The 26,203-nt window shown below is 46.7% G+C and overlaps 1 protein-coding gene across 1 annotated transcript in view; it reads left to right on the top strand.

Annotated features, from left to right (window-relative positions):
• TRIM23 (tripartite motif containing 23) overlaps positions 1–26,203 on the top strand; it is a 536,318-nt gene that overhangs the window by 296,804 nt on the left and 213,311 nt on the right. The window contains exon 6 of the mRNA XM_085631767.1: positions 18,013–18,228. Coding sequence (XP_085487893.1) covers positions 18,013–18,228 — 216 coding nt within the window. The remainder of the gene's footprint in view (positions 1–18,012; positions 18,229–26,203) is intronic.

Genomic DNA, 26,203 nt, shown 5'->3' with positions numbered 1-26,203 from the left:
AATTCACAGCGACTCCTATGCAGATGCTACTCTTCATTGGAGCCATTCGGGGAATGGTGCCGCTTCCTGCCTTTCCAGTGGAGTGTGATGTTTCAGCCTCTGTCCTGGAACTCAGTGAGGATGACTCTGAGGCTGCTGGGACTGATGGCCTCCAACATCCACCTGGGCAAACACACCAGATGGCTTAAGCGGGCTCTGTAGTGGGATCTGAAATCCCAGTGGGCACAGTATCGGAGGGATCTTTCTGATCAGGTCCAGATTTTTGAGAACACTGAAAACAATCTGCAGTGGTGACTGCGGGACCACAGTTGCGTAAGTGGTAGACCTCTTTCTTTACCCCAATCAGAGCTCACAGTGGGGATTGATGCATCACTTCTGGGTTGGGGAGTGTATCTAGGCGAGGATGAGATCAGAGGTGTCTGGTTTCCGACATAGGCTGGCTTCATATCAACCTTCTGGAGCCGAGAGCCATCTACTTCATGTTGAAAGCCTTCCTGTCCTCCGTCAAAGGGTAGCTGGTGCAGGTGCTCATTGACAACACCACTGCCATGTGGTGTTGCAACAAGTCCTAGGCCTACAGGAAATGCATCTATGCATGTGGATAGACAGCCAATTAAAGTTTTCTGGTGACACACCACCTGGTGGGTTCCCTGCACACCAGAGTGAATTAACTAAGCCAGTCATATCTTGCAGATCACTGTTGTCAGTTATATACTGAGGAGGTGCAGGGTCTTTTCCGCGAATGGGGAGAGCCTGTACTCGATCTTTTGGCCAACACCGAGAACGAGTAATATCAGCACTTTTGCATTTTGGAGTTTCCAAGGCATTTCTCACTCAGACACCGTGTTTGTGTAGAGTGGAACTTAGGACTCCTGTGTGCCTTCTCACTGATACTTCTGCCTCAAGTTCTGCAAAAGATCAGGACCGACCAGGCCCCAGTCATTCTACTGTCTCTGTATTGGGCGTGGAGATTATTATATCCCGAACTCCTCGGCATAAGCATTTGTACTCCAATCAGGCTAACCCTTCAAGAGTATCTTCTGTTGCAGCAGCGGTGCAGGGTTCTGTACCTGAGCCTGGGCAACCTACATCTCCATGCTTTGGAGATTGAACGGCGACTGTTCACTGCTTTCAACCTTCCTCCCAAATCTGTGGATGTTATCTTGACAGCCTGGTGTCCCTCAACCAAATCCGAAAAGGGCTCTTAGCTTATACATTGATTTTGCTAAAGAACCTTGAGTAGACGATTAGATGTTTATTGGATTCTCTGGAGCAAAGAAAGGCAAGGCTGTGCAGAAAAGGACTATCTTGCTCTGGATTGTGCTCTGTAAATCTGCTATATACTGTCCAAAAGGCATCCCCTTGACTATTTCTACCAGAGCAAATTCGGCATCCACAGCGTTGGCGCATGGGGTGCCTGTTCTGTATATCTGTCACTCTGCTACGTGGGCGTCTCTCCATATGTTCACAAGGTACTATTGTCTAGACAACCAGGTCCAACACGAATTGGTTTGAGCCATTCCACAGACAGACCTCTAAAAAAGTACTGCTCTAGTATCTATTCAGAAGGTGATGAATCTGAGGTTAGAAGTCTGTATCGTTAGTTATGTACCTTCAGTAATGCTCTTTCTGGTAGAGACTCTAACTGCAGATTCTGCACCAAACCTCTGGTTTTTTCAACTAAGATTCCAACTTAGAGATCTGCACACTGGTCATAATTGATCAGAGTTTTGCTCCACATCTGCAGGTGTGGACAATTCAGAAAGCAGCTGATGTCAGCATGCAATGGTGGTGCCTATATAGGCCCACGCAAGTCGCATCTGGCATTGAGCGAAGGGTACGCATGTGCCACCTGCTGGCACGGAGGGGTACTGCTGAAGAATACCCAGATCCAGTCTCGCGCCTGGGGGAATATTTAAAAGGTCAGGAGTCTGCTTGTAGATAGTCTCTACCAAAAAGAGTGCTAGCGAAGGTAATTAACGTGTTTTTCTATTTTAGTTAACGTAAGCTTATTTCCAAAACATTTAAACCTGTTGGCTAGGAAAGGAAGAACATGTATATAAACAAATCTTCATTGTCTGCCTTGCTCAGCAACTACTCCTCCATTGTGTCAGACGCCCCCAAACAGCATTGCATGACGGAACGTGCCAGCCAGTCAGGATCTCTCTCCTCAGACATCTGCAAAGTTCAGGCCGCACAGAATACTGATTACAGCTTGAGTGCCCATTGGCCAGACCCATGAACATCAGTCAGTTAGCTGGAATTAGCATTTAAGCACCCAGACACCTAGGTTAGGAATAGAGTAGGAGAGTCGGCATCTTGGGGAATGTATGTCTGAAACAGGTGTGATGGGTCAGGTGGCAGTTTAGGTGGTAGGTGTGGTGGGTCAAATTCGAACTGCATGGCCTGCCACAGGGCATCAGACATGCCATGATGCAACTCCTTCCATACCATGCTGGTCTGTGCACCCAGAGTGACCTGTTGGCTGCACAGTTCTACCTTCTTCTACTTCATAGTCTTTAAGTAAAGAAGTTGACAATACTGGCCCCGCCCAGCCACAACACCTGCCCACCACACCACAAAACCAGCCTGCACACTGACCTGTGGCACATCTGAGACAGCCAGATTATCCTATAGACCAATAGAACCCTGTGTTTACTGCCGAGTAACATATTTGGGGTCACTATACAATTAAATGAAAGTTACAAATGTTTACTAAATTACTAAATGATGAATCCCTGACATTTGAACATGTAAGCAAAATGTAAGAAGCTAGTAATCTCAGGTCACAGAACATTTCACATTATAACTGGATTGCTAGAAGGGAGTTATAATATAAGCAGGGTTGTCTTAACAGCATTATAGGTCCCCGGGCAAAGCAGTGTGCACTGGGCCCTGCCTACACAATCACCCATAGGAATGAAAATGTTGAACAGAAAATTTGTGTTAAATTCTGGTCTGCATGGCGCCCCGGGCGACTGCCCAGCGTGCCCATGCGTTAAGATGGTACTGAATATAAGGAAGCCTGCAATCCATGTATAAGAGCCTGTCTATAATTTCCGTATTAAAGTCGAGTTGTGACTGCTATATTTACCTGTAACAAAGAAATTACATAGCTTCTCAACTGTAACAAGTTATTAGTTGACCTTTGATGTAATAATACCTTCTGCCAGAACCAGCAGCGGAGGTGAAAGGCAGGCAGGTCACAGAGCACAATTACTGCTGCAGTTTAAACAACGAAAATGAGCACTGGATTTTCATTCTTCTCTATTTTTCTGAAATGAACAATGGGCAGCAGAAAGGTGATATTTAAAACAGCATGTTCAATGTTTTCATACTATCAGTCATTACAGGGGAGTTAGAATATCTGTATTTCTGTACATTCTGAGCTACAGCATTTTCTTATTAATTGTAACTTGCTTCAAACTGATTCCAATATATGTTTCCAAGTTACTACCTGCTTTTTGGTGTGTTTTTAATTTTTCACTAAAGATTACAAGTTTGGTGGGTATGGTGATGGTGTCACCATGTATTGTAAGGAATAAAATACATACAGCCTTAAATTGTAAGGCTATTGCTATTCACCTCGGAATCGAACAGCATTATACAGGAACTCTGCCTTTGGCCTCTTTACTTTGTGGTTATGAACCTCCATTGTAACTTGCAATACCCATAAAAGTGCAGCAGAAAGGACTTTATCCCATATGCACCACTAAATTTGGAACCTTATACACATGCACATACATGTTATACACATATCAGCTACATTACCTCACTAGTTAAAATAGTATGATTGAATTGGAACCTGTAACCTATATGTTACACACAAACCTCTGCAGTAATTGCATTAAATTACTGAGCTTTTTCAGTGGAATTAGAATCGGTGGCTGCAGGAAATTTAAATTTGCATTCAACCACTGAGCTTTCAAACTAGGATTAGAACCTATGAATGCAGCCTACACCTATCTGTCTTCAAGTGATGTATTAATCCTCCAAACTACCTCAAAATGATTGAAACCAGTGATCCGTAGGTTATGCACAGCACTTAATCATGCAGAGTCTATCAATATTTTCCATTGTGTTGCTGTATTTAATCTCGCTCACTCTTTTACTTTGTTATATTGTCTTTATCCAGCTTCATTTGCTTTTTTGTGTGCATCTACTTTCATTGACAACCCTGTGTTTTCTGCTCTTTCCTGCTGTTCAACTTTGTCACCAGTTTTTTTCAAAAAACATCTTTTTATTGAAGTTTGGAGAATATGCAGCCATTGATATTGATTATTACTTGTGACAAACATGGAACTGATTACGACGTTCTGTCTCGTGGCCCATAGGAACATTGTCGTCTTCACTAACTTAGCATGAGCACACTGCAACTTGCCTGCTGCTTGTGCGCACGTTACTATACGTCTTTATTTTTGCTATATTTTTAATGACTGCTTTCACATGAGAACTCATTGCTGTGTTCACTCTCTGCATGTTGCTGGGATTTTGACTGAACATTATGTGCAAGGTCGAACAACAATGCCCCTTGTTATTTTGTTCTGGCCAGGCCTTAGCCCTTAGACAAAAAATACTGATACAGCTGTTTGGAAAAATGCACTGTGGTCTTATTAGAATACACAAATAGGTAGCACACACTTGGAGAGGGACATTTCCAGGGAGAAGAGCAAGACAGCACCTATGATGTAGACCTACTCTCTATAGGGTAAGGTATGGGGTCTGCTGACAAAGCCCAGATATCTTCGATTATATAATAATGCTTCTTCTTAGCAAGGGGAGGGAGGTTAGGCACTATAGTCTTTTCTCCATTGCCTTTTTATTATATCTCCCTTCATGATATATGGACTGACCAACTTTCGAATTTCATCTTCAGTCTGTGTTGTTAGGCTACACTTCACACACTGTCCGCTCATATAGTACCTGGACATATCTTGGCATCCACGACACAAAGTAGTCGGGTGCCCTTTCTCTTCTTGAAACACGGAGATTGTCTTTACAAAAACACTCCTAAAGTCGACAAGTGCGGTGGGCACCAGCCATGCGGATTATTTAAACACATTACAGCCTTGAAGAAGTCCCGTGGGGACGAAACGTGTCGCGTCGGCTATGAATTCTGTTTTGTACTTTTATAGAAAAATCATGAACAAAAGAATAAAGGAATAAAAGAGGAATACATTTCTCACAACCTGATGACTTATTTGACTCATTTGGAAGATGCTGTGCTAAAGTTTAATTATTGATTTTTGTTTGTTACTGTGTACTTTCAAAATTGTGTACAACAATAGATGTCTGCTGAGCCAGCCTGTTCTATGATATGGAGCAGCTGCTATACTTATTGTATTTGTACTATGCATTTTTCTGCTTGTCGTGGCACGTATACCGCATGTTAGGGCACATTAGTTAAAATAAATATTTTAAACTGTTCCGTGTCTTTGTCAGATCTTATTGTGGACAAGTATAGGAGTGAGAGCGAAAGGGTGTGTCTTGTTACTGCGATTCCTGAGAGATTTGGGAGTGTTGTGTTCTGGGGAGGCTAATCATTTGTTTCTCTGTGAGTGAGTAGGAGAGCAAGTGAGACACTATAGGTAGTCGGTCCTGGGCTTATGGGTACTAAGGTGGTAGGAAGACTCAGTCCCTATACACCAGGGTCCTATAATCCTGCACATAGTTCTGTGTTTGTCCAGAATCCCTGCCACATGGTGCCACTAAAGTTTGGTCTGATACTTATTCATGAGTCCTCTGAGTAGCGCTTGTGCATGTCCACAATTTACCTCTCACCGGTTTCCGGGAGACGTCTGTGGTGAGGGGGCTTAGCTTCCTATATTTGTATATTTATAGGCTTTTCAAGCTTGAGCTTTAAAAGGTTCTTCTTTACCCAGTTTTGCGCAACTATTTTCTTAGTTGCTTTCTTCTTGTCTTTATAGACATGGCACATCCAGTCGCTATTGCAGCCCCTAACCGCCTGGTGGATACAGCACAGTTCCCTCCTCATAGAACCGAACGCTCTTAACCCATTAAATTATATAAACATTTTCATCCATCGCACCGCCCCTCCCCCCCTGCCCGGCCAAGTTTGTTCCCTTGTATTGAAGGTGAGGCGCAGATATTACCCGTGAGCATTTAATTTTACCCATTTTTGGTCCCACTTCCGGGGGCATCCCCTACATTCAAAGACCACTTTTTCAGTTAACATGCACCAGTCAATATCTGATATGCAGATAGTGTCACATTTGTTAAATCCAGAAGAGGTGCCCAGTTTCCCCAGTCTTTCTGTCTCCCAAAGGCAAGTTGCCTGTGACACTTTGTTATGACACCCCAGTTTCTTTGTCACTCGGTGCCACTGTGAGACTGTCTGCGCTGTTGGGCCTGTCAGGTGTTAATGATGTGGATTTGTGTATAGGGTGGTTTTGTAGCCCCTCGAACCACAATCCATCTATCCATCTGGCACGATGGTTCGTCGTGTGGGCGTTGTACCTATTGATTTATAATAGTCAATTGTGCCGCCCAGTAATATGCTCGCACATTTGGTAGTGCAATTCCCAATCATACCATCCCTGGGTCAGCTTATGGACTGCTATCCGGGGTGGTCGGCCATCCCAAAGTAGTGTCCTGGCTTTCCCCTCTATCGTGATGAAGTAAGTCTCAGGGACATTGTATGGTGTATTATGTAAGATGTAGAGGAAGCATGGTAGTGCCAATATTTTGAAGAGGGCCGAGTAGGGACAGAGGCAGTTACCATGGCGTATGTTGCTTTGTAGGCGTGTAATCGGACCCATGAGGTTGTGAGTATAGAAGAGGTCAGGGTCTGCCATTACAAATATCCCCAAGTATCGGAAGCCCTCTGTCACTACTGTTGCACCACAATGTGGGGGCAGGACTGGTGCGGGCCCATTTAATAGATGTATAGTGAATTTTGCCCAATTTATGGAGTACCCGGAGTATTTGCCAAAGTTAGCGCAGATCTGGAGTATTTTGTTAATTGTTGCCCGTGGTGATGCAATGTAGACAAGAACATCATCAGCATACAGGGAAATTCTATCTTCCCACTTTTCCGTCTATCAATCCACGGACCAAAGACTCCCATCGTATCCAGACTGCCAAGGGCTCTAGGACGATGGCGATGGATTTAGAACTTGCAGGGTTCTCAATCTGGCTGAAGACAGCCATAGATGAAGTCATTCCCATCCGGAGGACAAAGACCCTGTACAGTTCTACTAGGGTTCCATGGTATACATGTGAGCTTAGAGGGGAAAAACAAGTCCTCCGCCTGGCTGAACGCTTATGGCGAAAATCTGTAACCCCAGGCGACAAGGAGATATTTAAATCCACATTAACCCACTATAAGGACTCTCTTATTAAAACTAAATCAGCCTATTATGAAGCCAGGATTAGCAAGGCAAGTGACACGCAAAAAGAGACTATCTCCATACTCCGGGAACTGAGTAGGCTGCCCGAACAGAAACCAACTGCTAGTCAAGCCGAATGCGATAAAATCCAGAATCACTTTTTAACTAAAGTTGAAGGCATCATTCTGGCTATTAAGAACACGCGTATTGCCCCATTCCCACAACCAGTTGAGGAGGAGCCCCTTGGCTCCCTGAAGGACCCCTTCCATCAGCTTCCGTTGCTTGAACCAGCGGTTTTAGCTCGGATAGTGTCTAAAGTGAAATCTGGGTCTCCTGAGGACATTTGTCCCCCCAAGGTGTTCAAAACGCTTATTCCTCTGGTTGAGGCTGAGGTCCTGGCCGTCCTGAACTCATCTTTGAGGTCTGGACTGGTTCCTCAGAAGTTCAAGGAAGCAATAGTACTTCCACTGCTGAAGAAAGCAGGGGCGGATATTAAAAACCTGAAGAATTTCCGCCCCATCTCCCAACTTCCGTTCTTGGCTAAAGTGCTTGAACAGCATGTGCTCAGAGCCCTTACATCATATACCGAGCAACACCACTTGCTGCACCATCGGCAAGCAGGGTTTCGGGCACATAACAGTACTGAGTTGGTGATGCTCTCAGTTTTGGACGATCTACGGCTTGCAGCAGATAAAAAGATCCATTCTGCTCTGATCCTGCTCGACCTCTCGGCCGCCTTTGATACGGTGGATCATGGGCGGCTACTTTCCCATATGCGGCGGCTGGGAGTTACAGGGACGGCCCTTCAGTGGTTCACCTCCTTTTTGGAAAACCGCCAGCAGAAAGTTCAGCTGGGCACTCTCATGTCCAAGCAGGGCACTCTCCATTGGGGGGTCCCGCAGGGCTCGGCGTTGTCCTCCCTGCTCTTCAACATCTATCTCCAACCTTTGATTGAGGCCTTGGTTAAGTTAGACTGTCAGGTGTTAATTATGCGGACGACACCCAGTTAATAGTTCGCATTGATCACTCCTGTGTCTCACAACGGAATGTTCAGAACATCCTCAGGTACACCATGAACTGGATGACTCTGAATTCTTTAAAAGTGAACCCTGACAAAACTGAAGTTCTGGTACTTTCTCCAGACTCCTCCCCTTGGTCTGGCCTGTTCTGGCCTCAAGAGCTGGGTGCCACCCCTACGCCAGTATCTACCGTGAAGAGCCTGGGTATCAAATTAGACACTGGACTGACCATGAAGAACCAGGTTTCCGCTGTGGTGGGAAGCTGCATCGGATTACTGCGCCAGCTCCGGAACCTATCGGCCCTTTTGTCATCTACTACCATGCAAATGGTGGTAACTGCTTTAGTATTGTCTCAGCTCGACTATGGAAATGCAGTTTACATTGGGCTCCCTGTATCACTCTTGAGGAAACTCCAGGTAGTCATGAACGATGCAGCAAGGCTGATATTTAAGCTCTCGTAAAACGCATGCCACTCCCTTGCTGCGTCATTTGCATTGGCTACCTATTAAACAAAGGGTAAGTTTCAAGGGCCTGTGCATTGCACACAAGTCCCTGTTTGGTGAAGCCCCCAATTACATTAAAGATCGTTTGAAACCCTATGTCCCGGGTCGTCACCTTCGCTCTTCGCAGGCCAGTTTTCTTACCTGCCCCTAGTGTAGCATGACGACACTAGGGGGTCGTACCTTCTCAGTCTTCGTCCAACAGATGTGGAATAAACTCCCAGAGGGTTTGCGCAAGGACACAAATCTATCTTCATTTCGGAGGAGTCTGAAGACCAGGCTATTCTTTGAGGCCTTTGCGTAGACTTATGGGATTAGGCCAACCTAAGCGTTCTGCCCTGTTATGTCTGTTGGCTATGAGGAAGCGCTTAGAGACCTCTGGTGATTAGTGCTATACAAATAATGACAAACATAAACATAATATGGGTGACAGCCGGCACCTCTGCCTTGTGCCGTGCCTGAGAGAGAACCTCTGCGATATGTCCGTTCACCGCAACCTGTGACTGTGGATCCCCATATAACAGGCGGATCCATACCATAAACTGGGGCCCTATTCCCATGCGTTCTAGGACTGCAAACATGTAAGGCCATTCAATGTAATCGAAGGCCATACGGGAGTCTAGGCTAAATATTGCTGCATCCTCTCCGCCCCATCACTCTGTGGAGGCGATGCACGTTAAGGGCTGTATTGCATCCAGGCCTGAACCCCAACTGGTCCAGGTGTACCAGTCTAGTCACAACCTGAAGAATTTTTCACCTGTTTTTATTGCCGGACCCTCTTTGCTAGTTTGTTACATATCCTGTAGTTGCTGATACTTTTTGTATTTTTTTCTGTGATCCTCATCTGTCCCTTTCTTGATCTGTGACTGACTTCCCCACCCCATATTTCTCTCTCCTTTTCTCGTTCCTCAGCTCCTTTTTGTCTCTTGAAATGTACAGCCGATCAAGTGACCGGTTCAGCAGAAAGAATGGGAACCAGTTTGACCAAATTAATATTGAGACACAGGTTTTATAAGCAACTCATTTCAGGCCAGATACGGTACACTGCACGAGATTCCCAGACTAATGTTTCTAATGTTCCAGGGGAAAAGACTAGGAATTACCTCATGATCTTGAACCACTGAAGCATGCATAACTCACTCATTTATTCATTTTGAATACCACTTAACAAACCGTGCCAGACACTCAATAACATTGATGATGTAACTCATGGAATGCCCTCATTCATTTGTTATAGTTTCAGAAGGCTGCCATGGGACATGAGTGCATATTAACACTAGAATTCTTAGGCTTTTGTCCTCATGTTGTGTTATTATCTACAAGAAACAAATAGTGATTGATTCCTTACCTTAGAATATCCCCAGGCGTCAGACTGGATCCGGAAAGTTTTCGTCAGCAGTAACCCTGCGCGTTGGTAGGTGGCGTCGTGCGGCTCCGCGTCCGTCGTTGGCGTCGTGGTCACCGAGATGACATCGCGGGCGCTACTTAAACACTGCCCACGCGTGCTTACGTCAGTTCTTTCTTTTTCCGTGCCTGCAAGCGCAGATCCGGGAAGAGCAGGTACCCTCGTCATTTTTTTACTGACTTTTTGAGGCTTTTTTTCTGTTTTTTCATAGTCTTCGACACCTGGTGCAGTTAGGATGCCCGGTTTTAAGTCCTGTGAGGACTGTCACCGCATGATGTTGGTGACGGACCCACACTGAGTGTGTCTTTTCTGCCTGGGGCACGACCACGACCCCAAGTCGTGCCCCGATTGCCAGGCCATGGTACCGAAGTCTTTGTGGGAACGGTCCCGAAAGCTGCTGGAGGCCCGGCAGTCGGCTCGGCGCCGTTCGAGGTCCCTGTCCCGTGGGAGGTTGAGAGACCGTGCGCGGAGTCGTCATCATCGATCTTCGGGATCCAAGTCTTCGCACTCCGGGTCAGGTAAGGCGAAGCACAAGTAGTCGAAGAAACGTCATCGTTCTCTGACTTCCCCTCGCTGGTCACGCGGCTGAGGGTGCGGGTGGTGCATCCCCCGCGGCTCCAGCAGAGCCTGTGGTGTCGCCGCCGGTCTACCCATCCTTCCCGGGTCCGTCGGCGACTCCGGCACAGATACAGGAGTTCCTGTTGGCCATGGCTTGCCTCTTTGGGCCATCTGGTCCCGCTGGTGCGCCTTCGGGCCCCGCGGTCCCGACTGGGGGTCCTCGCGTTCCATCGCCGGCGGCTCCAGCGCCGCTGCTGGCTCCGGCCCCAGCGCTGTGGGACCCCCATGGATCCAGGCCGGGATCTGGGTCCATGCCGGTTGACCTCATAACACCTCTGCCAACGTCGATCCGACCGGCACCACTTCCGACGTCGCCTGCTCCTCGGGGGGGGGGACGTCGGCGCCGGTTTCAGCCCCGAAGGAGACGCGGCGTCGGTGCGGCGTCGTTCGATGCCGTTCTCAACGTTGCTCGTGGATTTCTATCCCCATGTCCCTGCTCCTTATTTTAGACCTGTTGAACGGCCTGAGGAAGAAGGAGAGGACTGGGAGGGGTCTGAGGACCCACTCGCAGCTGATTGCGAGTCCGAGCAGGACTGGGCAGAGGAGTTGGGGGAAGCCAGTGGTCTGGATACCTCACCAGACCTTGACATGCGGTCTCCTCCTACCGTGGCTATGGAGGAGGGCGCAAGTTATGCTGTGGTGTTGCGTAGGGCTCTACACCTCGTGCTCTCTTCTGTGGCTATCAGTAATAACCTCCTGACAGAAGTGCTTCAGCCGGCAGCTATTTCTGCAGAGCCGTTGCTTCCCTTCAACGAAGCACTTTCCGATATTTTTTTGGGCACCTGGTCCAGGCCCACCACAGGGGCTCCTGTGGATAGGAACGTGGCCCGACGCCATCGCCGGCTCTGGGTGACCCCATTTTCCTCTCCCAATACCCCACCCTGAGAGCTTGGTTGTCCAAGCCTCTGCTTCCCCAACCGCCTTCCCTTCTGCACCACCGAATAGGGAATCCAAGAAACTGGATCAGTTCGGGAAGAAGATTTTTTCTTCCGCCAGTTCTGCGCTGTGGTCCGTGAACACCGCATGCCTCTTGGGCCGTTACTCCCACTCTCTGTGGGATATGGTGGCGCAAGTGCTGCCTCAGTGTCCGGAGGAGGCCCGGACAGCTCTCTCCCAGGCTGTAGCAGAGTGGTGGGTTGCAGCTAAGTTCATGATTCGTTGTGGCCTAGACACCGCCAACTCACTAAGCAGTTCGATTGCAACGACGGTGACGATCAAACGCAACGCCTGGTTGAGGACATCTGGATTTTCGGGGGATGTCCAAAGCACACTTATGGACATGCCTTTTGATGGCCGTCGCCTCTTCGGTGACAAAGCAGACGTTGGAGCGGTTTTAGGACTCACGGGCTACGGCCACGTCCTTGGGACTCTCTGCAGTCTGCCCTCCGCCGCCTTCTGCTTTTCGCTCCTTTCGTGGCACCGGAAGAGGCGCCCGCAGCGTTCGCAACCGAGCCACAAGCCTGCGCAGCAACAATCCCAGCGCGGACGCAGGTTCTGCCGTGGCGGACCAGGGGGCTAGCGGGCAGGTCAGTCCACCTCCACCCTGGCCACTACTGCCTCCAAACCTTCCTAGTCCGAACTTTCAGCCCCATCAAACGCCAGTGGGCGGCAGGCTTCACCATCACCTCCCCCACTGGCGCCATCACATCCGACAGGTGGGTTTTAGAGATAGTCGGAAGGGGCTACACCCTCCCCCTCGAGACTGCTCCTCCAGCCATGCCACCTCGGTACCACCGCATGTCGGGGGGATCACTTGGTGCTTCTTCTGCATGAAGTTGCGGCCCTCTTGGCCAAGGGGTCCATCGAGCGCGTTCCGACACCAGAAGTAGGTCGTGGTTGTTATTCCCACTACTTTCTGGTGCTAAAGAAGGACAAAGGCTTGCGTCCTATCTTAGACCTCCCGAACGTCAATCGCTTCCTCCGCAAAGAGAAGTTCAAGATGCTCACTTTGGCTCAGGTCTTGTCTGTTCTCTACCCAGAAGACTTGATGGTAGCGCTGGACTTGCAGGATGCTTATTTCCACATGCTGGTCCTGCGGGCCCACCGGCGCTACCTGCGGTTCACAAAAGGTCACGAGCATTTTCAGTTCACCGTGCTCCATTTCGGCCTTACCTGCGCCCCTCAGGTGTTCACGAAAGTGATGGCGGTGGTCGCAGCTCATCTGCGCAGATCAGGAGTTTCTTTCCCTATCTCGATGACTGATTGGTGAAGGCGAGCTTGCCCCAGACGGTTGCATCCCACCTCCAGACTACGGCCGACCTCTTGCATTTGCTGGGGTTCTCCATCAACGTGCCAAGTCGCACCCAATTCCCTCTCAGAAGCTCCTCTTCATCAGAGCGGTTCTGGACACGGCGCAGTTTCGGATCTATCCTCCCGAACAGCAAGTCCGGGATATTCGGGCTCTGATTCCGATCTTTCAGCCCTCGCCCCGGGTTTCGGTCAGGGAGACCCTGAGGCTGCTGGCCTCATGGCCTCCTGCATCCTGCTGATCGATCATGACAGATGGCATATGCGGGCTTTGCAGTGGGACCTGAAGTTCCATTGGGCGCAGCATCAGGGGAACCTGTCCGATCACGTCCAGATCTCGGAGGGCACTGCACGACAGTTGCAGTGGTGGCTCACGAACCGGCATTGGGTTGACAGCAGATCCCTCTCCCTTCCCCAACCGGAGTTTACAGTGTTGAAGGATGAGTCCATCCTGGCATGGGGCGGCCACATGGGAGAGGCGGAGATCAGAGACCTCTGGTCTCTGGCGGAGTCCAAGCTCCATATCAACCTTTTGGAACTTCGGGCGATCCGACTTGCACTGAAGACATTCCAGGTGCTGGTGCAGGTGTTCACGGACAACACCACCGCCATGTGGTACTGCAACAAGCAAGGCGGGGTGGGGTCATGGACCCTCTGTCAGGAGGCTCTGCGCTTCTAGACATGGCTGGAACATCAGGGCGTTTTACTGTCGGTTCAACACTTGACAGGTTCTCTGAACGCCAGGGCGGACAAACTCAGCCGCAGGTGCATGATGGATCACGAATGGCGTCTTCATTCGGAGGTGCCGCAAGGTCTCTTTAAGCTGTGGGGAGAGCCTTGGTTAGATCTATTTGCCACCGAAGAGAACGCGCAATGTCATCAGTTCTGAGCGTTGGAATTTCCAAGGCGGCACTCGCTCGGCTACGCTTTTCGTCGCGAGTGGAGTTACGGTCTGTTGTACGCCTTTCCGCCTATACCATTTCTGCCCAGAGTGCTGAAGAAGATCAGGCGCGACTGGACACAAGTCATCCTTGTGGCCCTGGACTGGGCTTGAAGAGTATGGTATCCCGAGCCACTCAGTATGAGCATCGATACCCCGATCCGACTGTCTCTTCGGGAGGATCTTCTGTGGTAGCAGTAGGGGACGGTCCTCCACCCAAACATGTCCAGCCTCCACCTCTTTGCGTGGAGATTGAGCGGCGGCAGTTGATTCCTTTCGACTTGCCTCCTGAAGTCTGTGTTATCATTCTGGTAGCCAGGCGTCCCTCCACTAAAATGGTGTACGCCTGCAGGTGTAACAAGTTTGTGGCATGGTGCACAGCAAAAGCTGTGGATCCTCTTTCTGAGGTCCTTTTGTTCCTTCTTTCTTTGGCCCAGCAGGGCTCTGCTCTGGGCACTATCAAAGGTTATCTTTCTGCCATTTCGGCCTTTCTTGTAAACCTCTTTTTCTGTTGGTCCATCCAGACAAGGTTGGGCTCAGGCCCCTTACTTCCTTTTTGCCAAAAGTTGTTACTGCCTTTCACATTGGGCAGACCATTACCTTGCTCCACCGACTGGACCCAAAACGTGCGCTCTCATTTTATCTCAACCGCACACAACAGTTCCGGGTGGATGACCAACTCTTCGTTGGCTGCGTTGGCACCAAGAAAGGTCTGATGGTACACAGGAGAACTACTCCCTTTTTGGCTAAAAAAGGGCCTCCGGTGGGGCTGCGTGCTCATTCCACTAGAGCAACTGCAGCCACTACTGCATTGGGACGTGGTGTTCCCCTGCAAGACATCTGTCAGGCAGCCACGTGGGCCTCGTTGCACACGTTTACTAAGCATTATTGCCTAGACAGCCAAGTCCGGAGAGGCTGCTTCTTTGGACGTTCTGTTCTCCGGGACTTCTTGTGTGTGATCTTGGTTCGCAGACCCACCACCGGGGTTGGTATTGCTGGGATATCTATTCTAAGGTAAGGAATCTATCACTATGTATTTCTTTCAAATGAACAAGTTACTTACCTTCGGTAACAATATATCTGTAAGAAACAGTAGTGATAAATTCCTTACCGCCCCACCCATCCTCCCCGTTCTGCGAACTGATTTCTAGGGTTAAGGTCATCCCTTTCAGGGCCCTAGTTTCAATGCACTAGTGGTCCGTATATTGCATGGCTCTGCGTTCCTGGCGCGGAAAGTCGTGTACAGAACTGACGTCAGCGCGCGTGGGCGGCATCTAAGTAGTGGGCACCTAATATGGCTCTGAATAAAAGTGTCAGTATTGTAAAAACAAACGGTAGGTAGCCTGCCTGGTGCACTTACTGGGCCTATTCGAATGAGTACGTAATATTTTCGGCATGTATGTTATAAACTAATAATGCTTTGGTGTTAATGCCTTCATAAATATGATAAATCTCACTTGTTAAAGCAATACAGGCTGGACCTTCTGTGACGCTCAGACTATTCTAATTCACAGTAGCCTACAGGGGTGATGAGACAGACATTTTAAAGAGTCTATAAATAATTATCAATAAAATGCTGCAGCCTTTAGCTTTGGTAATAACATCTTTCGAGAAAGCCGATTCCCTGGAGAGCGAGAAAGGAAAGGCTTCCTTGTTTCTTCTTCAGCTGTTCATTCACTCATCTCCACTCATAGACAATCCTCTTTCTCTGTCAGCCTTTGTCAGGAGAAGGTCGGGATTAGCCGTTGAAGAATGTTTTTGGTTTTATAAAAAGAATCTGAACGGTCCTTACAAGATAAAAAAATAAATAAAGATCCAGGCTCATTTTGGTTAACGCCAATTCATTTTATGTTAGCTCAATGTTAAAATTTCATTTCCAAGTGTATGAGTTGATGTGCAATGAGTGTGAGCCGCACATTGAGAGAGAATTGGCCAAAGCTATGCGAAGAGGAATTAGAGTTTAGAAATGCTGAGAGTTCCATGGCCGACAGTAGAGGGTACAGAGGGAGAGTAATAGCCAAGTCCATGATATTTAAAAATCTGCTTACAGCTGCCGATTGTAGTTCATACAGGGTGCGTGATAATTCCTTTATGCTCCTTGATACTCTTAAACTCATATTGGGTAGACCTGCTATACGTCATGTTAATGACCCACTACTTCACCTCTCCACAATAAACTACCCATCGCCAAATGAACATGCATGGAGTAACTGGAGATATCTGCCACATGCTGCTGGTCGATTTAGAGCTTTAATTTAGACCACCGCTGGTGTACCAATAAGTTACATACTGTTATGCTTCTTAACATCTCACAATGACGATTATATCTGGAATGATAGTAACTAAATTCATCACAGCACATCCCTCCCTCCAACCTCTACCTGCTCAGAACCATGAAGTTTAAACAAATATCTCAGAATGGGCAACCAAGTGCTGTAACCATCTATGTTGACCTGTCGGCCCAAGTCAACACCTTTGCCATGGTCTGCCTCCACACCCTGATATTGTTGAGAAAAATCTACAAATGGCTACCAAAAAACATCAGGAAGAGTTTCACCCAAGTCTTCATCACCAGCAGACTGGACTACGGGTACACCCTTTAATCAGGGGTCTCCAAGCAACCACCAAAGACTACAGACAGTCCAAGAAATAGCTGCCAGACTCGTCCTCAACCTTCCACACTAATCTCACATCACACCTCATCCGAGAGAACATACACACACAAAACACAAGCGCACAAAGTCCAATCTTCCCACCCACACATACAAAGCGCTACACAACAGCGGCCAAGCCTACATGTACAGCTGTGTACATTTCCACAAATGTCTCAGGCACCTTTGCTCAGACGGACTCACAAGCACATGTCCCACACATCAGGTCAGGGGGTCAAGCCTACTCATACATCGCTCCTAAGGTGTGCAACCACCTCCCACACCACATTAGAAACTCCTCCTCTTGAATTTCACAAGAAGCTGAAGTCCTGGCTCTTCTAGTAAATACCCTCAAGGCTACCGTCACCCACCTGCAAAAGTGCCATGACAGCCTCACGGGTGATAGAGTGCTATAAAAATATACTTGACATGAGTTTACTGAAAACCATAACCTGCTTGTCTGTCTTTCATACTCTTCATCACCCTGCTAAGGGCTGAGTCCCTTGACACGATAGCCACACCTCGGTGGTCATCACACACAACATGAAAACACTGGCAAAATAGGATCCAAAACAAAGAAAAAACATTTCCAACGACACACCGTACAAGGTGTAAGTGCTTTAGCACCACATATCTGTGTTGTAAGTCCTGAATATATGCTGCATTATAATACAGCACTCAGTCTAAACAGAACTGTTTTACTGTTTTACACTTAATGGCTATATAGGCTCCTTTCATTTTTTTAAACACATTTTATTGTGTCAACAGCCAAGTACATTTTGGAACACCCATTCTCATGGGGCAATCACAGTACATTACACCATACTGTATTGATATTGACATCTGGTTTATATTCTCTGCATGTAAAGATTGTATAGTAACACAGAACATAAACGTTTCAAAACCAATCCCCTGTGTACTGCACCAGTGCTACCTTCCTTCACAATTAATGACGCGTCGCTGCCGCATTGATACCCAGCATGAGTTCTCATACCCACCATTATCTATCCCTCATCTATACTAAAGCATGTGTGTATGTGTCCATCGGGAGTACGGGCTCCACTCATAGGCCTCGGTAGTCAGCTCATCTCTTCCATATTTTAAGATGTTTCTCCGGGCACCCTCTGGCCTTAAACACCGGAATCTCCAAGCCCATGCAAAAGTCTAATCTTTTTTTACAGGCGGTCAGTGAAGGTGGGGAGGCGGCTTCTAGGCTTATTTTGGGTGTCAAGCGGTATATTTGTGTTTCTTTTCTTTATTTGCATGTTTTTCTACTTTCTTAGGTTCCAGGAATTGCAGAGAATGCTCGATCTTGCGTGCGGGCATATTTTTCAGATCTGCATGAAACTCTTTGTCGCCAGGAAGAAATGGCACTCAGTGTTGTCGATGCGCATGTGAGGGAGAAATTAATCTGGCTTAGGCAACAGCAAGAAGATATGACTATTCTGTTGTCTCAAGTATCAACTGCCTGTCTCCACTGTGAGAAGACTTTACAACAGGTAACGAAACTGTTTAATAACTACATTGTGCATGTCCTTGAGTGAGAAAGACAACATAAAATATCTTGACTTTCCTTATAAGGGCCAGTTATGCAAGTAGGAATGAATGACAGTTCTATCCGTCAGTAACCATATATATTGTAATTTTGCATGATTGGTTATTTGTGTATTTATGCATTTTATTTTTGAAATGTTCAGGTAAAGATGCTTTATTTAAGTATTTAAAGTTATGGAAGGTAAATTTAATGTAGTAATAATACCATAACGATTTAAATGTCATCCCATTCTGAATTATTGAATGTATGCATAATGTAAAACGTTTCGGAGGAATCTTGCAGAATTTGTCATTAATGATTAAAGTAAGCTAGTCACTTCCACTTGCCTTCATTTTACCTAGTTAAAAGGCAGATGTGCGAATCTCACTACGTGTTTGGTGGAATCCCCATCTTTGCCTCTACCATAGGCCCACCATGATGCTTCCAGGTCTGAATCTGGTATGGTATTTGCCACTCAAATCTGACATTGGCAGCCAGGACAAGTTGATGGCTGAGGGACAGTTCTTGACCTGCCGTAGCCTCTTCTCAGGCTTTGGGGGTAGACTGTGTGTTCCCTAGCAATCTATTTCACATGCCTAATAGGGAAAACCTATGGGACTTCTGAGACCATAGTTCCTATCACCCAAATGAAAAGTAGACTTGAGGTAATCCCTTGTGTGCCCAATGATAGGGGGAGTGTGCACAGGATTTCTCCCTTTTAGCACAACCTGTGCATGCTCAGCAGTGCAGGGGTAACCCTAGGGATTTACATAACATGGGGTGCATCCATACCTTTTAGGGTCTTCTGGTAGAGCAAGCTGACTTATAATATTACTTTCTTTTATTTTTAAGTCCGACACTGTGAATCTTCTTCCCCAGATCCTTCTAAACAGGACAACACTAGTGAAACGTACAAGGAACTGCTTCTGCCTCTCAGTACTGATGCAGAATTATTCCTGGATTTAAATAATTCCAGCAGGCAGCACACCACTTAAAAAAACATTTTGGGCTTTCTGATCCTTTTTTTTCTAATTTGGTCAGAAAGGTTGTGGAACCCTTAGATATACAAATTCAGACTACCAAGCCAAAAACATACTGGCTGAGTTGTATCTTGATGTCTTTGGGCAGCATGCATAGCCTTTTCTGCTTTAAACAAAGCACCCCCTGAACTTTTTCATGCAATCCATGATAAGAATCCCCCTCCAACCCAGTACCCGAGACCGAGCCAAAAACAAAACATAGGCTAGCAAATGGTAATCTCGACTTCTAATGCCTACCTGGTGTCCAAAAGATTTGTTGTGCAAACTGTTACCAGACAGTTGATAAAAACAATTTTTTTTGTCTGTGACAATGTCATACAAAGATGATATGTTTGAGTTGTTAAAACCGTGTTCTGTGGAAAGTCAAATAAACTACTGCATTTCTACAAACAACCCTATGCCAGGCTTGTAAACTCATAATCAGTGATAATTCAAGTGCTCTGTATGGGTACTGCTCGATTGTACAAGGATACACTCCAGAGTATGTTAGTGCAAACTCCATTTAAAGAGGGGCATATTTTGGGGGATAAACTGGACAACTCCTGGAAAAATGTTAAACAAGTGACTGCATAGGACTTTAGTTGGTCTTTTAAGTCCTTTGTCCAACAATTTAAGAACTTGAAGCTATTCAGTGGTCTTCCGTTTCTGCATACAATGCTGCAACTTCAACCTCAGTAGCCACAAAAATACTTTTGCCTCTTCCAGATGCAGTGGGTGAGGATTCCAATCCTACTTTTGAAAACAAAAAAGCTTTAATTCAATTTCTGCCAAACCCTATTCTTACATTGGAGAAAAGAGAGAAGAAATCATCTCGGATCAGTTGCTCCTCCAAATCATCTGATTGGAAGTACTCCTACCAGTTTTTGAAGATTCAGTCCCTCCCAACTGCCCTCATTCCCACATCCTTCTCCCAGAAGTGACATCTCACTTCCTGAAAGGAGCCTTTGAGAAAATACTGTACTAACAATGCAGGCAATGTAATGCCAAACATATCTGGTACACAAGGAGGAGGCACCATTTTGGCTCTTAGATATTTGAAAGAAATCTGAAAAACGCAGCCAAGATGGTGTTCCTGCCCATGTTCTTCTCGGCCTCTGAATCCTAGGCTCCTACTTGCAAATAATTATCAGGAAGTGCTACTGAAAGTTACTCAGCTGTATGGTGGATGAAGTACTGTGCCAATTTGTTGTTCCTTTCTTCTAGTCGTAAATTTATACCAAGAGTTTTAAGGAAGGTCTTCACTTTTTGCATCCTCTTTTTACAATAGAAAACTGAAATGTAAGCAAAATTTGCCTGCAGTTATCATTTCTTGGGGTTTGTGGTTCTTTCTGTAAATATGATTGCTTGGCACCTGCTCCTAAGATATTGAAAAAGTGTTAGTCGTTTGGCTTGTTTAAATCCTCCATTAATGCATAAATAAACAAAAATGTTACTTTACTGACATCTGTTCATGTTGCTTTCCTTTATTGATTTGTCTGGTTTCCTTGGACACAGAATACATGTCCAAGGAGCAGAAACAGAGAGTACGTGTGGAAAAAGAAATACCAATTTTTTTCCTAATAACTTCAGTATAAAGCCTCAATTTGTAACTTCTCACTGGATGCTGTCTGCCATACTAGCAGTGTCATCAGTCCTCCAGACGTTTGCAGCGTGTCAGCTTGTTAAACACGCAATCAAAATAAACATTAGTATATGATAATGTGGTGCTCTTAGGACATTCACGTAGTATTCAGACTGATGTGCACAACAAAATAAGAGGAAATCAAAATTTTGCAACCTCTGAATTGAATTTCCTTTTCAAATGCTATGTTTGTAATCCTCTATCTCTCTGTCTGTCTCTGTCACACTACCCGGTTCAGTCAGACATTTTTGAGCCACAGTGGTTACTATTGCAGAACCTTGTTATGAGAGTCCTAAGATCTTAAGAATGTCAAGTGCCATAGGACAGTCTTGAGACTCTAAAGCATGAGCTCTTCAACATGCTGTAATTCAGGAATCGTCAGGGGCCCCAAGACTTTTATTCTAACAGCCGTTGCCATATTTTTAAAAGATTCCACGTGTTGCTCGAATTGCACCAGGGATGTTATCACCCAATTGTTAACCATAACATGGTTGGAATTTCATATCTGTAGTCTTCGGACCATGACTGCAGTGTTATTATTCTCCAGTGCACCCCAGCATCTTTTTTTTTCTTTGATTTTCTACTTTTTTGGATAGATCTTCTAAATGGCTCTGCTTGGACATGAATTTCAAATCCATGATATGCATGGTCACTTGAAAATCAGCGAGAGGATCTAGTAGCAGCAACACTCCCATGGTCAAGTGAAGTTGGAAAGGACCCCAGCACTCTACATCCACATCGAAGAACTTCAGGCTGTAGCCTTCAAGACTATATTCGATGTTGATACCCAAGAACTTTTCATCATTGAGACCATGTTCAGTGTTGAGGCTTAGAGACCAGCCACCATTAACACCATCTTCGACATCAAGGTCTTCTGGAGTCTCGCTGATAGGAAAATATACTCCAAAGAGACCATAACACTTTCTTTTGAGTGGCTACGCCATTTGAAGAAGAATATGGTTCCACACACGTCCAACTAGGAATATTCCAGTACATGCTCCCATTCAAGAGATATGACTCTGGTATTTCATCTGTCTTCTAGTCTGCCACCTTGGAGATCGTCTCTCCTAGTTTTTCCCCAGAGCTTCTGACCCCTCCGGTGTCTTTGATGTACCTAATCCTCCAAGGTCACCTGCTGCACCTCAGCCTTTGCCACCTTCCTAACTCTTGAAGCAGAAAACCCTACAAAAAATGACAAGATCACATTCTAGAATCCATTATAAGAGAAGATCATGCTCTCGCCCGAGATATTCCAGAAGCGGATAGCGGTGGTTGCAGACCATTTTAGGAGGTGAGGGATAAATGTAGTCCTGTAATTCAGTGACTGGCTGCTCAAGGATGGTTCCCATCACTCTGTCACAGACCTCCTCCAGACAGTGGCTAGGCTCATGATCTTCTTAGGGTTTTCCATCAGTGAGCTAAAGTCTGACTTCAGCCCTAGACAGAGGATTCCCTTCATAAAGCCTATCCTGGACATTGCAGCGTTTTTGTTTTTCCACCGTCATAGCAAGCCCTGGAAATTCAGAATATGATCCAGACATTTTGGGCTCAGCACTGTCTCAGTGAGGATGGTTGTGGGGCTTCTTGGCATTTTGGCCCCGTGCACCGTCCTCGTCCTGTACTCCAGGTGGCACATGCAGACCCTGCAGTGGAACCTGAGGTTTCCGTTAGATCAGGACCTCATGTGGTGACACAAGAGCACCAACCTGACCTGTGGCAGGCCACTCTTCCCTCACCACCCAGACTTCAGGGTTGTGACTGATACAGCAGTGCAGCTGAGGCATCTTATCTCCAGCAGAGAACCAGCTCCACATCTACCTTTTGTAGATTTAGATGATTAGATTGGCCCTAAAAGCCTTCCTACCAACCTTCAAGGGAAGGCTGGTCTTAACGGAGAAAACAACCCTTGTGTAGTACTGCAATAAGCAGAGCCAGATGGGGTCTTTGATCCAGTAACAGAAAGCTGTATGTCTCTGGATGGACCAGAATGTGATCTTTTCAGTAGGCAACCACCCAGCGGGGGTTCCTGAATTCCAAGGCAAATGAGCTGAGCAGATATCAGCTAGCGGAACGTGAGTGAGGTCTCCATCCAGAGGAGGGGACAGGGGTCTCCTGTATATGGTCCTACCATTGCCTCTACTACCTGGAGGTGTGCGTAAAGTCAGGTCAGACCCAGCGCAACGTCTTAGTAGCCATGCACTACACCAGGAGAGTGTGCTGCTCAAAGCTCTTGAGAATTTACCCTCCGATCCAACTACTTCTTTGGGAGGACCTTGTGGCTGCAGTCAAATCTTCACAACTTACACCTCTATGTATCGAAAATGTAGCAGCAGCAGCTAAATTCTTTTGACATGCCACCTGAAGTGGTAGGTGTCATTCTTGCAGCCAAACACTAGTCCACAAAGCCCAGCTATGCCTCATGCTGGGAAACATGTGTGGCTTAATGTGGAGTAAGTCATCAAGAGCCTCTGCAGGCCTAACTCTGATGTATTGTTTGTTTTGTCATTGGCAAAGCACAGTCTTGCAAAGGGCATACTAGAGGACAGCTTGCCTTCACTTTTGGCCTTTTTGTGTCTGCCTTATCAACCCTTTCTCTTTAAATTGACAGTTGTGATGCGTTTTGTAAAGGACCTGACACATATGTAACTTCCAAGACCATTTGTCATACCTCTTTGGGTCAAAATCTAGTCACAGTTGCTCACTACTGCGTTTGATGATCTTTCTTCAAAAACATCAGTCTTTCTTATTGCCAGAACTTCTGCTTATCGAGTTTGTGAAGTACAGGTGCTCTCTTTGAAAGCTTTCTGCATCACATTCTTCCCGGACAAATTGGTGCTGTGGTTTTGGGTTGCTTTCCTGCTAAAGGTGGTAGGTATCACCCTTCCATACTGACCAATCAATCATCTTGCCAACATTTTTTGCTCCATGCAATTGCTCAAAATGGTAGGAGCGGCTCCACAAGCTTAACCCGAAGAAGGCTTTGAGCTTCAAAAATACACTGGACGACAGACCATCATGTAGATAATAGATTCCATATTGGGTTAACAACAATAACAACAATCCACATTTGTAAAGCGCGAACAATCACCCGTAAGGGTCTCTAGGCGCTGGGGGCCGTCAGGAAGATTAAGCAAGCTATTGCCCAGATTCACATGGTGCTGGGCTAATCTGCCGCCGACGCTGGGGATCGAACTGTGATCCCCAGATTCCAGAGTCATTCGCCCTGGTCGTGGCGCCACACCTCTTCCACTGGGACCAAGAAAAGTAGGGTGGTGCGAAAGATGACTCTACCCAGATGAATAGTCTGCTGTATTAAAATAAGCTACGTGCTGGCTAAGAAGGCACCCTAGAAGGTTCCGCAGGCTCATTTCAACAGGGCCAAGGCTGCCATGATGACATGGGCAAAGGATCTCAGTTTCAGAATATTTGTCAGGTGGCAACATTGGTGTCAGTGTACATGTTAATGAAATACTACTGCTTTTTTGCCTGGTCAGTCTTGTGATACTTCCTAATCTGATTTCAAGTCTCAGACCCTCCACCTTTCGGTGGTACTTTTATGGTATCTATTCTGAAGGTCAAAAATTTGCAGTTAGAAGGATCCATCAGAAGACCAAGTTACTTACCTTTCATAATACTCTGTTCGAGGCATGTTAGCTGTAGATCACATGCTTATGCATAGATCTCCATCTAGTGTTGGGCCCGGATGTTTGCACTTTGTGTTTCTTTGAAGAAGTCTTCCTAGTCACGAGGTGGGCGACTCCTCCTTTCGGTGATAGTGCGCATGGTCATCGACTCCATCTTCTGATTGTTTTTTTCCACCATCGGGTTTGGATGTTATTTGCTGCGCTCCGGTTCGACACCGATCCTTCGTTTTCCCTCGGTGCGTAGAACACTCACCCACAACGGTTTTGTTTCCGATCGCGTATTTCATTCTTTGTGTATCGTGTTTGTTTAAAAAAGAAACTCTTTCGATCAGAAAGCTCGTGGTAGGCTGTCGGGCCTAACCATCTCCATTCGACTTGCAGTCGATGGAACAAACTCCCTTTAAATACTGCCTTTGGTGCCACGCGGAATACCCGCGCACTGACTCACACGAAGTGTGCAACCTGTGTTTGTCACCAGATAGCTAAAAACAGGACTGCGACACGTGTAAGGCTTTCCGTTCCAAGAAGAAGCTTTACGACTGTCGGGCTCAATGACGCGACATGCAGAGCCAACACACAGGTTCCATTCCGGACCTCTTCGGTCCTGAATCGGAAGAAGAAGCCACCGACACTATCGGGGCCGAAGAGGAGCAGGATCCGATCTCCGTTTTGGAGGATGCCTTGGATCAGGATGATTGTAAGTACAGTCCCTTCTTTGCCCCGACTCCCAAGTCAACCATTTAAAAAGAAGGCTCTGGACCAACCCGTGACCTCAGGCCCCGGCCGGCAGCGAGAACAGGCTTCAGACGCCCCGCCTTCAGGCTCGGCACCGAAGTATTCCAAAAAGCCTCTTGCCTCCGAGAAGCCCCACTCCAAGTCGGGCACCGAGCCAAAGCCTTCGGGATTGAAGCCCAAGTCTGGATCCGAACCTCACCATTTGGCACCGAAAATCTCTTCGGATCCGAAGACACCTACCCCTAAACTGCCGGCACCGAAAACCTCGGCACCGAAACAGACTGATGCTCCAAAATCACCAAAAAAGCACAGTTTTAACGATCCACTAGGTAAACCAGACCTGAAACAGAAGGTGCTTTACATTCATCCTAAAACTGGACATATTACCACCAAGATGACCTTAAAGAGAAGGACTGATACTGAAGAAGAATATCACATTCCTTTAAAGAAGAGAACTGTTGGAACTAACCCTTCCCCTCCTCTTCCATCACCACCTTCTCCTCAGTCTCTACCTGTACCAACTTCACCTGATCACTCACCATCACATACACCTGACAACCAAGGTGAAGGTGAAGGTGAAGGGGATGATGATGATGATGATGATGATGATGATGATGATGATGATGATGGTCAACCAGGACCTACAGACGACTGGGACGACTACAGCACTGACTCGCCCACAGACAATGAGCCTGACCTATATCCTACTAGGCCCTGTCCACCAGACGACAGTGTAGGTTATATTGAGTTAATAGGCAGGGCTGCCAATTACCATGGGGTGCAACTCCACAGAGAATCCCTTGAAGAAGATTTCCTTTTTGAGACACTGAACAGTACACAAAAATCTACACATGTTACCCATGCTAAAAGGAATGATCAGGCATGTAGGTGACATATTTA

The sequence above is a fragment of the Triturus cristatus genome, chromosome 2_1 (genome assembly GCF_964204655.1).
Source record: "Triturus cristatus chromosome 2_1, aTriCri1.1, whole genome shotgun sequence".
NCBI lineage: Eukaryota > Metazoa > Chordata > Amphibia > Caudata > Salamandridae > Triturus > Triturus cristatus.
Note: the sequence above shows the minus strand (reverse complement) of the source record. Positions and strands in the feature narration are given on the sequence as shown.